This window comes from Gorilla gorilla, chromosome 6 (genome assembly GCF_029281585.2).
Source record: "Gorilla gorilla gorilla isolate KB3781 chromosome 6, NHGRI_mGorGor1-v2.1_pri, whole genome shotgun sequence".
NCBI classification, from domain to species: domain Eukaryota; kingdom Metazoa; phylum Chordata; class Mammalia; order Primates; family Hominidae; genus Gorilla; species Gorilla gorilla.
In genome coordinates, this window is record NC_073230.2 from 26,311,950 (window position 1) to 26,327,180 (window position 15,231).

A 15,231-nucleotide genomic window follows, 5' to 3' on the forward strand; every position below is an offset into this window, starting at 1 on the left:
ATGTACATTTTACCACAATAAAAATTTTAGTTGTTAAAAAAAATCCCTTTGACCATAGTGTGTCAGGCATATTTGTGAATAGAGTCCTGGCCAAGCTTCACTGACCAGAGACTCATGGGTCATTAAAACAAACAAAACAACAACAAAATTTGCTTCCACCAGAAGAGAAATGATGAGGATCTGATTAAACATGTTAAGCTAGCCGGCTGCCATTTTGAGAACAGAGTACAGGGGTAAAGAGGTAGTATGGGCCCCTCCGAGGAGGCCATTGCTGTGATCCAGGTGAGCAGTAAAGATGGCACAGGCCAGGGTGAGAACAGTGGAGGTGTAGGAACGTGGTACATTTCTGGATATATTTTGAAAGTTTGACAATAGGATTCCTTGGAAGATTGGCTGTGGGTTTGAGAAAGAGACAGGGAGCTGCCAAAGATGAAAAATTGAGGCAATAAAAAAGGGAGTGGTGAAAGAGAGAAGGGGGCAAGGTGTGTGTGTTGGTGGTGTGAAGAGTTGGAGGGTGAGTGCTAAGGAAGAAGAGCAGGACTTATTCAGGTCTGGGCTGGTGGAGCTAGAGGAGAACATCAATTATACCTAGTGTGCTTAGCGCTCCTAGTGCTGACGCTTTTCCACAAATGCCCATGGTAAACCTTCATTTAGTGCCCCCCACAAGGACCCTACTGGGCCTGTGTTGTGTGATGTACTGGGGGCTGTTCTGCAGCACTAGCAGCCACAACAGCTGCCTGGAATCTGTATAGACAGTTCTTTGATGTGCTGCCTTCACCACTTTGGGCGCATCTTTTCCTTGTACTTCATGCACAAACATAGGTGAATGCATGAAAAAATGTGCAGTCTATAATGTGCATTTTTGGTTTTGCCAGAAAAACCTGAAAGAAATAAAAGTTCTTGTACCATTTGAAAAGGTATAATTTTATAATATGATGCTTTCATGCAATGACATACAATTAGACTATAGAGAAAAAAGGCTTGGATTTTCACCTGTAATTTACATTTGCATGATTATAATATGCTATTATAAATTATACAGGGGATCAGAATCTGCTGTCTCAGAGGTGACATATAAGATCATATAACTGCCTACTCAAAACTTTTGAGTTTCCACTCTTGTTCAGAATGAAATCCAGTGTCCTCACAATGTCCTACGAGATGCTACATGAACTGGCTTTATGCCACCTTTCTGATCCCATTTCCAACCATCTTTCCTTTCATTCACTTTGTGTGAGCCACAGTGACATTCTTTTGATGCCCTGAATATGTGGAAGACCCTTCCACTTCAGGGCTATGTCCACCTTAGAATGGCCTTCTCTAGGTACCCCTGTCTCAACGTGCACCACCCCTGTGACTTTCTGTACAATTTGTTTTTCACCTTAGTCCTTATTACATGCTTACTTGTTTATTTATATAGTGTCTTGCCATGAAGGCAAGAGATCACGGACTTTGCTGTGAACCCTGGCCTATAACTGATGTCCTAACTCACTTTACACATCCTCTCTGGTGGACTTTCACATTGTTTCTTCCTTGTTGGTTGCCCGCTCTCCTCTGTCCCTCAGTACACTGTGTGTGCCTGGGTTTGTTTTCCACCTGCCTTTCCTTCTAACCTATGACCTTTTTGAAGGCAGAGTTACAACATATTTGCATTTTTGAATCCCAGCACCATCCCAGTGCTTCCCATATGGCAGGGACTCAATAAATTACTTCTAAATGAGTATAAAAATATTGTTGAGTAACTTTATAAGTTAAGATGTTGTGAAATTTGCTTTATAATTTTGAGTTGCAGGCTGTGGAACCAAGCCAAAGTTCTGCTCCTATGGGAGTTCCCTTCTTGCAACTGAGCACGTCAAATGAGTGGGTAGCGTCTTATACCGTTCACTCAGCACATGCTGGGGTGAGTCATGGGAAATTACTAGTGTGGTTCAACTTAAGGACAACACTTGACTCAATGTCAGTGCAACCAATTGTTTGGCCATTGACTAGAGATGAAATAGTTCCAGAAATCTGATTCCAAGGAAGTTCAGAATCAGAATCAATTGTTCCAAATGTCATGGAAAGAAATTTAAAGTGGAATTCTTTTCTGCTTACTGTGTTTAGCATCTAGTCACATGATTGATATCTCTTTATGTTAGTGGTAGTACTCTTTTTGTCTCCTTTTATTTTTATAAGTTTGGTTTATTCTCACTAGCATGGGTTTCACCAGGGGTGGAGATATGCAGGGAAGAAGGAAGAGGGTTGTTCTTCAAGAAGAGCATGACAAAATAACCATTGGTAGGTGAGGACAAAAAAGCATATATGCCATTTTTATTGCTTCAATCATGTGTTTTCTAGCAAAGCAACGTAGGTGCAAATCACCAGTGAATCCTCTTTATTCTCCTACGATGGCATACCCACTACTTGGTCCCATGCCTCATTCTTTCTTTGATACACTTTCTTGCTTTGCAAAAGTACATTGTCAAGTAAGTTGTTTGGAAAGGGTGCATTGAACATAAATTTCTGAGCCCTAAAATGTTTTAAAGTATTTTTATTTAAGTCACATACTTAAATACTAGTATGTGATAGCTGCAAGCAGCATTAAAGTTTAAAAATAATTTTCCCTCAGAATGTAAAAACATTCAGTGTTACTGATTAGGACTTTGCTGTCAATATCATTTTCTGATTCTTTGAGGACACATTTTTTCTTTTTAAGGCTCTCTTAGGATCTGACAAGTGTGTATTTTTTAAAAAATACATAGAGCTTCACACTGGTTGGACTAATCAAATTCATATACTTGAGTATTTTTAGTTCCGAAAAATTATCTTCTGTCGTAAGTTGATCATTTCCTCTCCTTTCTTTTCTTGGGTCTCTCAGGGACTCCTATTATTTAAATATAGGACTTCTGCAATGACCCTCTGTGTCTTATATTTTCCCATCTATTTTATACTTTACCTATTTGCTTCCTCTTCTGGGGGATTTCTTCAATTTTATTTCTTCAGATCGTCTACTAATTTTTTAAGTTATACAATTTTAGTTTTTATGTTTAAGTACTTCCCTTGTTCTTTGATTGTTCTTTTTCATAACAGCATGTCTTTGTTTTAAGGCTAAAATATTTTCCAGCATTTCTTTGAAATTATTATGTTTGTTGTCTGAACTTTATCTGTTTCATTTAGAGTCTTCTATGTATATGTTTGTTTTAATCTTTTTTTTTCTTGCATACAACATGGTCTTCTTATATGCCAGGTAATCCCTGATTTTCCACTCATATTTAAGAAAGTAGCTAGAACCAGCTTTCCCTGTGGTTGTATAAATGGGTCAATTGAGTGTGTGTGGACTGTCAAACCCCACTTTAGTGTTAGCATTCTAGAAGATAGCAGCTCTTGGTCTCTGGATCCCCATAAATGACAAAATAAGGAGGACTGTGTGTTAGAGTCCCAGTATCTACATTAGAAGTCTTAGCTTTGTTCACACACATACATACTTTTCTTTAAGAAAGAGGCAATCTGACTGTGTTGCTTGGTTGCTGGCATCAAGGAAAGGTAATTAAGGCGTTGGGATGTAGTCTGATGTTCTTAACCGACTGACACTTTTTTAATTTCTTGTTTTAAGTCCTGCCTGTTTTCTGTCACCATACCCATTTCCTCAGTGGAGTATATGGTGTTAGGACATACATTAGTTTTTTTCCACAGTTCGTGGCTCATAACTCCCATAGTTCTTGCTGCAGTTTTTTTTCTTAGTAGGTTGGTGCAAAAGTAATTGTGTTTTTTGCCATTAAAAGTAATGTCATTAAAAGTAATATAATGTTGGGTGTGCTAGGCCTCAGAGGCGGGCCTCTGATCTTCTGCTTTCCTTTCACCTGTCCCAAGGCAGGACTCTACTTTTCCCACCCTTCTTATTGTAGGTCTTAAGACCCTCTCTGGAATGAAGGAATGCTGAGTGTCCTGAAGCTTTCATAAAAACTCAAGAGGACTGGTTTGGAGAGCTTCCAGATAGCTGGAAATGTAGAGGTTCCTGGAGGGTGGCATTCCTAGGGAGGGCATGGAGACTCCATACGCCTTCCCCCATACCTTGTCTTATGCATCTCTTCATTTGTAGCCTTTGAGTGTCCTTTATAATAAAGTTAATGTCAGTAAGTGCTTCTATGAGTTCTGTGAAGCAGCTCTAGCAAATTAATTCAACCCAAAGAGAGGGGCATGGGAACCCCAAATTGAAGGGAAATTCCTGGACTCACAATTGGTATGTGTGTGTGTGTGTGTGTGTGTGTTGCAGTGGGGGTAAGGGCCTTGTGAGAGTTGTCTTGGACTGGATCTGTGTCCCACCAAATCTCATGTCAAAATGTAATCCTTAATGCTGGAGGTGGGGCTTGGTGGGAGGTTGATTGGATCATGGGGGTGGTTTCTTATGGTTTAGCACCACTCACCTAGTGCTGTTCTCATGAAATCTGGTTGTTTAAAAGTAGCACCTCCTTCTTCTCTCTCTTCCTCCTACTCTGCCATGTTTGTAAGTTTCCTGAGGCCTCCCCAGAAGCCAAGCAGATGCCAGCATCATGCTTCCTGTACAGCCTGCATAACTGTGAGCCAATTAAAGCTCTTTTCTTTATAAATTACCCAGTCTCAGGTATTTCTTCACAGCAGTGCAAGAACAGCCTAATAAAGAGACTGAGTCCTCAACTTGTGAGATCTACACTATCTCCAGGTAGATAGTGCTGAAACTGAATTGGAGGACACCCAGCAGACATCCACTGCTTGGCGTGTGGAGAAAAGCACCCACCTTTGATCACAGACATCTTCTGTATTGAAGATTATTGTGGTGGTGTGAGAGCAGAGAAAAAAACACCGGTTTAGAGAGTTTTCCTGACACAGGCTCAATTGGATGGAGTGTCTCTCATCTCTTCTGTGGTCCCATGAACGCATATGCAAAGCAGTAGCTTTATTTTTTGGGGTTTTTTTTTGGTTTTTTTTAGTGTGCTTCCAGTCAATTTCCTTATTCTGGAAATTTGTTAGAAATTTGTTTGGTAGCAATGGTCCTTATCCTCTTTAATTGCTATAATTTTATTTATTTTTATATTCTGATAGTTGTTAGCATTTTATTTTGAAATAACATTGAAATTACAGAAAAAGCTGTCAAAATAGGACAGAGTTCCTGTACGCCAACACGCAGTGTACCCTAATATTAAAAACTTACCTAATCATAGTATAGTTATCAAAACTAACAAAGTAATATGTGTACAATGCTCTTATCTAAACTACAGATTTTATATGGGACTGCAAATTTTCCACTGATGTCCTGTTTCTGTCCCAGAATCCAATCCGGCATACTGCATTGCCCTTAGACATCATGCCTCCTCAATCTCCTCCAATATGTAGTAAGTCCTTAATCTTCCCTTGTTTTTTATGGCCATTACTTTTGAAGAATACTGGTCACTTGTTTTGTCAAATATTCCTCAATTTAAATTTGTTTAATATTTCCTCATTATGAGATTTGAAGTTATATGTTTTTAGTAAAAACGCCATAGGACTGCTTTGCCTTTAATGCATCATATCAGGGAGTATTGATGCTGATATGTCCAATCATAGGAGATGTTAACTTTATTCAGGTAGTGTCTGAAGTTTTCTTCATTTCAAAGTTTCTATTATTTTCCTTTTTAGTACCTTGCAGAAGATACTTTGGGATTATGCAAATATAATGATTGACTGCAAACTTTTGTCCACTAATCTTATTTATTATCATTATTATTGTTATTACTATTTTTTGAGACAGGGTCTTGCTCCATCACCTAGGCTGGAGTGCAGTGGCATGATCATAAATCATTGCAGCCTCAAACTCCTAGGCTCAAATAATCCTCCTGTCTCAATCTCCCAAGTCATTGGAACTACAGGCACACACCACCATGTGTGGCTAATCTTTTTTGGAGAGATGGGGTCTCTCTGTGTTACCCAGGGTGGAATCCCTAGGCTCAAGCAATTCTCCTGCCTTGGCTTCTCAAAGTGCTGGGATTGTAGCCATGAGCTGCAATGCCTGGCTCCACTAATTTTGGTATCCATCCTTGAATCTTGCCTGCGTCAGTTATTTCTGTCTTGTTCCAATGGTAATTATATATTTTCCTCAATTCTTCTACATTTATTAGATGATATTTTTCTGTAAGAAAGAGCTATTTTCTCTCCTTTCTATTCAATTATTATGTATTCACTATGGACTTGGTGTTTGATTGTTTGGATTATAATCCAATACTATCATTATTTATTTTGCTCATCAAATTGTTTCAGCTTTGGCCGTTGAAAGTGCTTTCATATTGGTTCACATGTCCTGTTGACATGTCCATGTCTCTTTTAAAGCATTTTGTTGACTTCTGTCACCACAAGATATTCCAGAGTCATGTAGTATTTTCCCTGATGCAGTGCTGCAATCAACCACTTCTCCAAGGATCTCTGGGTCCTTTTATTGGAAATTGATATGAGAAAGCAAGATCTGGGTATTAACTCTGTTCCTTGTCACGGGGGTGCCATTGCTTTTAGGAAATATATACTAAGCCATGGATACAGTCATCTAAATTATTCATCTATTGTATATTAAGAACCATGAGTTCATATGTATCTTCCTATACTTTCTTTTCAGTGGGATATTGGAAAAGATGAGAGGCAAACATGTATTCTTTGTTTGCTAATGTTAATCAGAAATCCCAATTTTTCAGATAAAATTTTAAATCAGTGCTTTCGAAGATTTGTTTTAAAAAAATTACATTGTTTTTCCTACTTTGTACCCTCAAATACATTATTCAATCTTTCAGACACGATAGATCTTTTCGAATACAAATTAATCTAGACTGGCATAAATAGAACAGTGAACACTTCCATGGACATTCGTAAATTCATTGCCAAAATAAAGAGATCTGTGGAGTCTCAGTTTCATTCATTTATCAGAGAGGAGAGCAAGAGTTTAATGCTGACAATAGGAAAATAAACAATATTCAGTTCAAAATTGAGCACATCTTTAGACCAAGACGGTGTTTGCAACATAGTAGACACTCAATATATACTTGTTGAAATGAATGAACGAACCTTACCAATGTCACCCTCCATAACCATCTGTTGCTATGTAGTTCTTCAATGTAATGGAAAACACACAGCATGCATTGCAGCATGATGCCTCTGTTCTCATCATACTTCACTAATTGATTCAGCAAAGAGCTTCCACCCAGACATAATTCTAGGCATGTATATTTTTAAGTGAAAGGATTCTATCAGGTGATGTATCCTTTTTCTAAATTTCCCATCTTTTTCTTACTTTTTGGAATGAGTTCAAATATATAGGATTAGGCCTATAAGGTGAAGGAATTTGAAAACCCACAGAAAATTAGAAAACACATTGTGTTTGTGAATTCAGAAGTGACCTACATAGCAAATGTGCAATTTGCTTCAGATAGAAACCAGTAGATTCCGCATATTCAGAGATATGTGGCATAGAGAGCTATAGTTCCCTTGTAAGTGGGTAAGTGTCTTTATTAACAAAATATTTGCATTCATCATATTTAAGAAAAGGGCACTGTAAAGGTGAGTGGGGCTTTTTGACCACTGATTCACGATAGCAAGATTGGAAAAATAAGCTGACTGTTGGTATTTTCTGCTTTTTCAGTTAGTTTCTCCAAGAAGAGAGAGAAAAATTCACTTGCTTTTTGTGGCTTCTCTGTAGGCAGTTATACTCTGTAGATCATCTCTATGTTTTCAGTGTTCTAAAATTATGTGGGCAATCTTGTCTCCTCTCCTGTCTTCTTGTACTTCAAAAGTATGCACCTATATTTAATATCCATGGGTAGAGAGAAGCCTTTATGGAGAAGATAGTATGTGAATTGTGCCTTGAAGGATGGGTAAATACTGGGGGAAAATGAGGGAAGGATGGCCTTCTGATAGAGGGAAAAGAGATGGAAAATTGATTACTACAATGCTTATGATTGCATAGACAATCTGGTTCAATCATCTACTTACTGAATTTTGTAGAAGCATCCATTCTCTAAAGGAGTACATAGGATTAATAAAATTAAATTGAGTATCTTGATAAAGCACTCTTAATTCTTTGGAAAAACTTGTTTCAATCTCTAATATCCCAACATACACCACAATACTATTTCACTCAGGAAAAATAGTGAATTTATTATATGTGACACTTAATGACAACCATAATGTAAGGTTTGTAATTACTGGGATGGGAAAGAATCTAGTATATCTCCTGATAACGTAGCTATATTTGAAATTTTTAATTTTATTGAAGAAAAAACATAATACAATTGTGTATAGTAAATAAAATTAGGTTTTCACTTAGTTTCACTGATGAGCCAATTCAGATTTATGTGGTTTACCAGTTGTTGGAAGGACTACTGTGGAAGTCACTTACATGTGTATTTATGAACTTGAAGGACAGAATTTTTATGACAGTAGTGGATTCATTTAGGAAAAATATTTCAATCATTTACATTTCTAGGTAAGTTTCAACTAAATATTTTTATTGCATAACTGCAACAACTTCTTGTTTATGATATGCAATAACATTTTTTAAATATAAAATTAATACGTAATCATTGTAGAAAATCTGGAAAACTTACAAACATAAAAATTAAAGTAATTATGTCATTATTGAAGGATAACTATTTTAATATTTGTTTTAGTTAAATCTCACAACCACACAAGAGTGATTGTACTACTTTTTAAATTGATCATAGTGTGCAGTTTCCCCATTTCAGTAAATAGTTTTTGAAATTTGAATTTTTATGATGGCATACTGGTCTTCAAGCCTATGTTAAAAATTTTATAAAGCCCAGTTGCATTCATTAGTCATTCTTTCTCAAAGCTAGCAATGATGAGAAAGGGGTTTCGGAGCCCTGAAGTTGAGAAGGGAAGTGTTGAAGTGTCTGACTGGGGCCAGCAGGGGTTGCTGTCATGGATGAGGCTGCCACATTCCTGGTGTGTCTGACTTTGGACTCACTTAACATTGTAGTCTGGATTCTATTAAGGGAACTTTGTGTTTCTCCTTTGCAAGAGTCACCCCCTACCATGATAAATATTTAAAAATTTTTTTTTTTTAAAGTTGAGAAAGCAAACTTTTCCCAAAAGAAATTTATAGTTCAAATTTACACCAAGTTCTCACTAACTGGAGCAAGCCGGGTTTTCACTAAAGCTTTGACTTTCCTCTGTAAAACATTAGTCACTCCCTTGGAAGAAGCAGTTTTTTATAGGCAGTGGGATAAAACAGCCACAGACGTATGTGTAATATGATGGGCTTTAGAATGTACCTGCAAAGCAGTTTTTTTTTTTTTTCCATTTGGAGGAAAAAAGATGAACCAAAAAAGACTGAATTGGGATGCTAAAATAACAGCGATTCATTATTAAGGAAATGATACGCTTTTGTCCCATTCAAATAATGTTTTTATTCCCCTTTTCTTTATTCTTGGGAGGTTCCTATTGTTGTGCCAGGTCGTTTTCACTGAATGATTTTTGAAGGTATTCACCAGTCCCACGTGTGACCGGTTGCATTTTTACTGTGCAGGACCATCGTGAAGCCTGTGGCCAAAGAGTTTGATCCAGACATGGTCTTAGTATCTGCTGGATTTGATGCATTGGAAGGCCACACCCCTCCTCTAGGAGGGTACAAAGTGACGGCAAAATGTAAGTACCTCTTTCAGGACTTTACTAAAGGCTCTGATATCATACCATCTTTTAGGTCTTTATGATAGACACCACCTTTTACATGTGCCCAGTAAACTTGGGTGAGACATTTGAAAATGATTCAGATGGTGTTTATTGCTCTGTCGGATTCATGTTTCCGTAGAAATTTGCCTTTAAGAAAAACAAAGTTAAAGTGCTTCGTTTGGTGGACATGACAGCACATTTCAGAAATCGTATGCTTTTCAGGAGACGTGTTTTACATTTAAAGGCAGAAGTGATAGGGCTTCTGTTTAAAATATGCTGCATGACTTGAGAGGTCATGAGTCTAGAAAAGCTACTGTGCTTTTCCAGGGAGAATGGAAGTTCCATTGTACATGGGATAAAAATAACTATTTATTAATAATATTATGCACTTCCAAGTTTGAAAACAAAAGTGTAATTCCCCTTGCTCAGAGCCTCTGTATGTGTCTATGGGCAACCCTCATAATCTCTACTCGTCTTCTGTTGTGTTGCAAAGTTGGACTTTTTGGCTGTGTTCCTTAGCAACTGGACACCACTTGAAGAAATAAATTTTATGTTACAGTGCATTTGGATAACACAACCTAATGGAATCTGGCTAGAAAGAGGATTTCTTTAATAATTCCCTTGCTCTCTGAGTGGGAAAAAAGGTATATATATATAGCTCACATATAAATGTACATTGGCACCAGGGGTATCTATTTAAAAATAGAAGAAAAAAGTAAAATTACACAAAGAATAGGGCCCACAGTGGTGTATTTTAGGGAGCGTTGCAAAGCAGACAACAACAAAAAACCCAAATACTTTTAAGTGGGAGAGATGAGTTTGGAGAAAATGTGCTGTATTAATTTAAAAGGAATCAAAGAAATAATGTCATGCCAAGCTTTGTTTTTAGTTGGCTTCTCATGTGAAAGAGTTTTCTGCACTCTAATTGTTCCAGTAACATTGTTAGGTACTAACTATTTTTAACATGTATTATTTACCCAGGATTCTTTGTGCCTTGTTGTCTATTAAAAACATATTAAAACAGGAAACTCTACAAAGACAAACAAAGCAAAATAATTCATGATTTTGGTAAAATTGAATAGAGAGGTGTTTGCTCAGATTAAATGTCTGTATGGCCTTTTTAAAAAATTATTATTATTATCCATGGAACTCCACTCAATGGAAGTCAGTCTTTCCATCACAGATAAACCTCACTTGTGGGTCAGAACTGGTAAATAGTTGTCTAAATAAACAAAGACAAAGAGAGTTTGTACATCAAGTTGAGATAAACCCAAAAAAATACAAAATACCTAGCAAAGAAAGAAGGAACTCTCAAAAAGTTGTTCCTTGCCATTAAATCCAAGAATCTCACTCAGAAGAGAGGAGTGTCTATGTTTAGGTCTTTCTCCTTGCCACAGGGAAAGGTTGTAACAAGACTATTTGTCAGAACTAGTTAAAGGGATTGATCATTTTGTTCCCCTGTGTCTTCATTTTTGACCAAGTCAAGTTCAAATCTCAAATGTTACCTTGAAAATAGTCGCATGGTTTCTTTTGGCCATTAGGTATAGGAGACGTGGGTTCTACCACTTCTAGGTTTAGTAGAGTATAATAGCGTCTTCAATATATTCTTTACCCATTTACATATATCTATTCATTGGAGAGGAAGCTCTTCATTGTGTTCCATCTCAGAATCAGTTTGTCTAGAATGCCTCCAACTCCCCTCCCCTCGTTCCCAGTCCCTCCATAACCCTTGTGTATCTTTCCTACTCAAGAACCATATGTTCTCTGCTAGGTGCCTATTTCCTAGGAAAAGCAAGCAGACATATTTTAAGTGATATCATACTTGACCTTTTGCATATTTGCAGTTTAATAAGGAAAAATAAATACAATGAGAAGAGAAGTCCTTAGAATCTAACCAGATTGTAGTTGAAACTCTTCACATATCTTATAGATAAGGAAACTAATTTATTTTAAAATCTGAAATAACTGGGGTTAAAATCAAAGTTCTTATCCTGAATCAGTAGTTAGGTGAAATTGCATTTTCTGTATTTTTTCTATTAAAAAGAAAATGTTTCATAAAATGGATGAGAATAGATTTTTTTTTTTTTTGAGACAGAGTTTCACTCTTGTTGCCCAGGCTGGAGCACAGTGGGATGATCTCGGCTCACTGCAACCTCTGCCTCCCGGGTTCAAGCAGTTCCCCTGCCTCAGCCTCCCTAGTAGCTGGGATTACAGGCATGTGCCACCACGCCTGGCTAATTTTGTATTTTTAGTAGAGACAGGGTTTCATCATGTTGGTCAGGCTGGTCTCGAACTCCTGACCTCAGGTGATGCACCTGCCTTGGCCTCCCAAAGTGCTGGGATTACAGGCATGAGCCACCACACCCAGTTGAGAATAGAGAATTTCGATGCATACTACAGAGAACATATTAGTGCCCATGACCCTTAATCCCCCAAACATAGTCTATGACAGACATTGACTAGTTTTGTGATACTTAAGTGAAACACAACAAAGCCTCACATCTGGGCAACTGTGTATATTATTTCATGGAAGCCTTAGTTTCTCAGCTATACTTTCTAGAGATGCTGCCACAACAAGTGGGTAGAAGCTGGGATTACTAGATAGCTCAATAGTTGTTCCCTAAAACACTCCCCACCTGGTATCTTTGTTTGCTTTCTAACCACCTGGCAGATGCATTCATATTGCTTTGGTCCAAAAGTTCTGTACAGGCAATTAACACTGGACTTTCACTGTCTTGTTCAGGAAGTCATCCTTTATTGTGGGAGTAGGGTGATCCCAAAACGAAGTTAGAAATGGGCTAGATTCTAAAGTAAAAAGTAGGAACAAGATACACAACCAAGTTCTTCTCCCCGTGTTTTCCAATTCTAGCAAAACTCATTCCTGCTCCAAGTAGAATATTTGATAATTACAGAGAGTGGTTTTGAGGATGCTATCCATGTCAGAGATGCTAAAATTATATTTTCTTAGCACATTGAGTCAATCTTTTAAAATAGTTTTGTTTGCTATCTCTGAAAGGAAAAGAGAAATGAAGTCAAAATAACTAGGGTTTTTGTTTGTTTTTAAACATTGTTACCTGATTGAAAAATAATAATAAAAGGTTGGTGTAATCACCAATATCTCAGCCCAAATATAGAGGTGATTTAAAATTAAAGGTAATTCTTTTCACTAGTGATGTTTTTCTTTCTTCCTCTTTTCTCCTCTTCTTTCTTTATATATTAAGTGTTTTCTGTTATGAAACTACAAAACTTTTGGCATTGGTTTCTGCTGAAGTTTTAATCAACAATCTGAATTACTTACTTAGTATCAGTGCTGCTCTTTAAGGACCAAGGCTAAACCCCAACCCGAAATGACTAAATAGCTTTTTAACCTGCCCTAAACCCAGCATCAAACTTTACCTTGAAGTTATCAGTTTATCTTTCTAAATATGCTGATTCAGATATAATTGTCTTCAGGTTACAGCTTAATCAGGTTGCCATGACAACCAAGTGCTGTATTCAAACAATAAAATTAATTCATCATATACTACCACCCCCTGGCTTTATAGTGTTGTTAACATTTTTTTTAAAAAAAGCTTCTTTGGTTTAAATTCATTTTGCCACAACATATGTTTTTTCTTCCCTTTCAACACGTATATGCATTCACTACTTTTGTTGGTGTCAGGCAGTGAATTCATATATTCAAATTGCTTTTGTCATGTGAACAAGAATATGTTTTTCCTTTGGAATTATGCAAAATCATTGTGAGATGATAGCCATATCTGATAAAAAGTATGTTCCTTTTATAAACATGTGAAATACATTCCTTTAATAAACATTTTATAGTCTTTGAGACAGAAACCATTTCTCTCAGCAAATATACAAGGGTTATTTTGACAAGTAAATCAATAAATGTGATTCATCACATAAACAGAGCTAAAGACAAAAAACACATGAGTATCTCAATAGACATAGAAAAGGCTTTCGATAAAATTCAGCACCCCTTCTTGATAAAAACTCTCAATAAACTAGGTATTGAAGGAACATATCTCAAAATAATAAGACCCGTCTATGCCAAACCCACAGCCAACATTATACTGAATGGGCAAAAGTTGGAAGCATTCCCCTTGAAAACTGGCATAAGACAAAGATGCCTTCTCTCTACCACTCCTATGCAACATACTTTAGAAATCCTAGCCAGAGCAATCAGGCAAGAGAAGGAAATAAAGGGCATCCAAATAGGAAGAGAGGAAGTCAAACTCCCTGTCTGCAGACAACATGATTCTATAGTTAGAAAACCCCACAGTCTTGGCCCAAAAGCTCCTTCGGCTGATAAACAACTTCATCAAAGTTTCAAGATGCAAAATTAATGCACAAAAGTCAGTAGCATTCCTACACACCAACAACAGTTAAGCCTAGAGCCAAATGAGAAAGGCAATTCCATTCACAACTGTCACAGAAAGAATAAAACACCTAGGAATACAACTAATCAGGGAGGTGAAACATCTCTACAATGAGAATTACAAAACTCTGCTCAAAGAAATCAGAGGAAACATAAACAAATGGAAAATCATCCCATGCTCATAGACAGGAAGAATCAATATAATTAAAATGGCCGCACTGCCCAAAGCAATTTACAGATTCAATGCTATTTCTATCAAACTACCAATGACATTCTTCGAAGAACTAGAAGAAAACTATTTTAAAATCCATATGAAACCAAAAAAAGAGCCCAAATAGCTAAGGCAATCCTAAGCGAAAAGAGCATAGCTGGAGGCATCATGTTACCCAACTTCAAACTATGCTTCAAGGCTACAGTAGCCAAAACAGCATGGTACTGGTACAAAAACAGGCACATAGACTAATGGAACAGAATAGAGAACCCAGAAATAAGGCCACACACCTATGACTAACTGATCTTTGACAAAACTGCCAGAAACAAGCAATGGGGAGAAGACTCCCTATTCAATAAATGGTACTGAGATAACTCACTAGCCACATGCAGAAGACTGAAGCTGGACCCCTTCCTTACACCATACACAAAAATCAACTCGAGATGGATTAAAGACTTAAATATAAAACCCAAAACTATAAAAACCCTAGAAGACATCCTAGGCAATACCGTCCTGGACATAGGTATTGGTAAAGATTTTATGACAAAGACACAAAAGCAATCCCAACAAAAGCAAAAATTGACAAGTGAGATTTTATCAAGCTAAATAGCCTCTGCACAGCAAAAGAAACTATGAACAGAGTTAACAGACAGCCTACAGCGTGGGAGAAAATTTTTGCAAACTATGCATCTGACAAAGGTCTAATATCCAGCATCTATACGGAACTTAAACAAATTTACAAGAGAAAAACAACCCCATTAAAACGTGGGGAAAGGACATGAACAGACATTTTTCAAAAGAAGACATATATGCAGCCAACAAGCATATGAAAAAAGGCTCAATATCACTGATCATTAGAGAAATGCAATCAAAGCCACAATGAGATACCATCTCACACAGGTCAGAATGGCTATTAAGAAAAAGTCAAAAAATTACAGGTGCTGGCAAGGTTGCGGAGAAAAAGGAACACTTAGACACT

General features: G+C 37.1%; 1 protein-coding gene across 4 annotated transcripts in view; it reads left to right on the forward strand.

The window, feature by feature from the left end:
* Positions 1-15,231, forward strand: part of HDAC9 (histone deacetylase 9) — an 857,715-nt gene that overhangs the window by 719,333 nt on the left and 123,151 nt on the right. For all 4 annotated transcript variants that reach the window (XM_063708393.1, XM_063708395.1, XM_063708394.1 and 1 more), the window contains one exon: positions 9,521-9,639. In XM_063708393.1, coding sequence (XP_063564463.1) covers positions 9,521-9,639 — 119 coding nt within the window. The remainder of the gene's footprint in view (positions 1-9,520; positions 9,640-15,231) is intronic.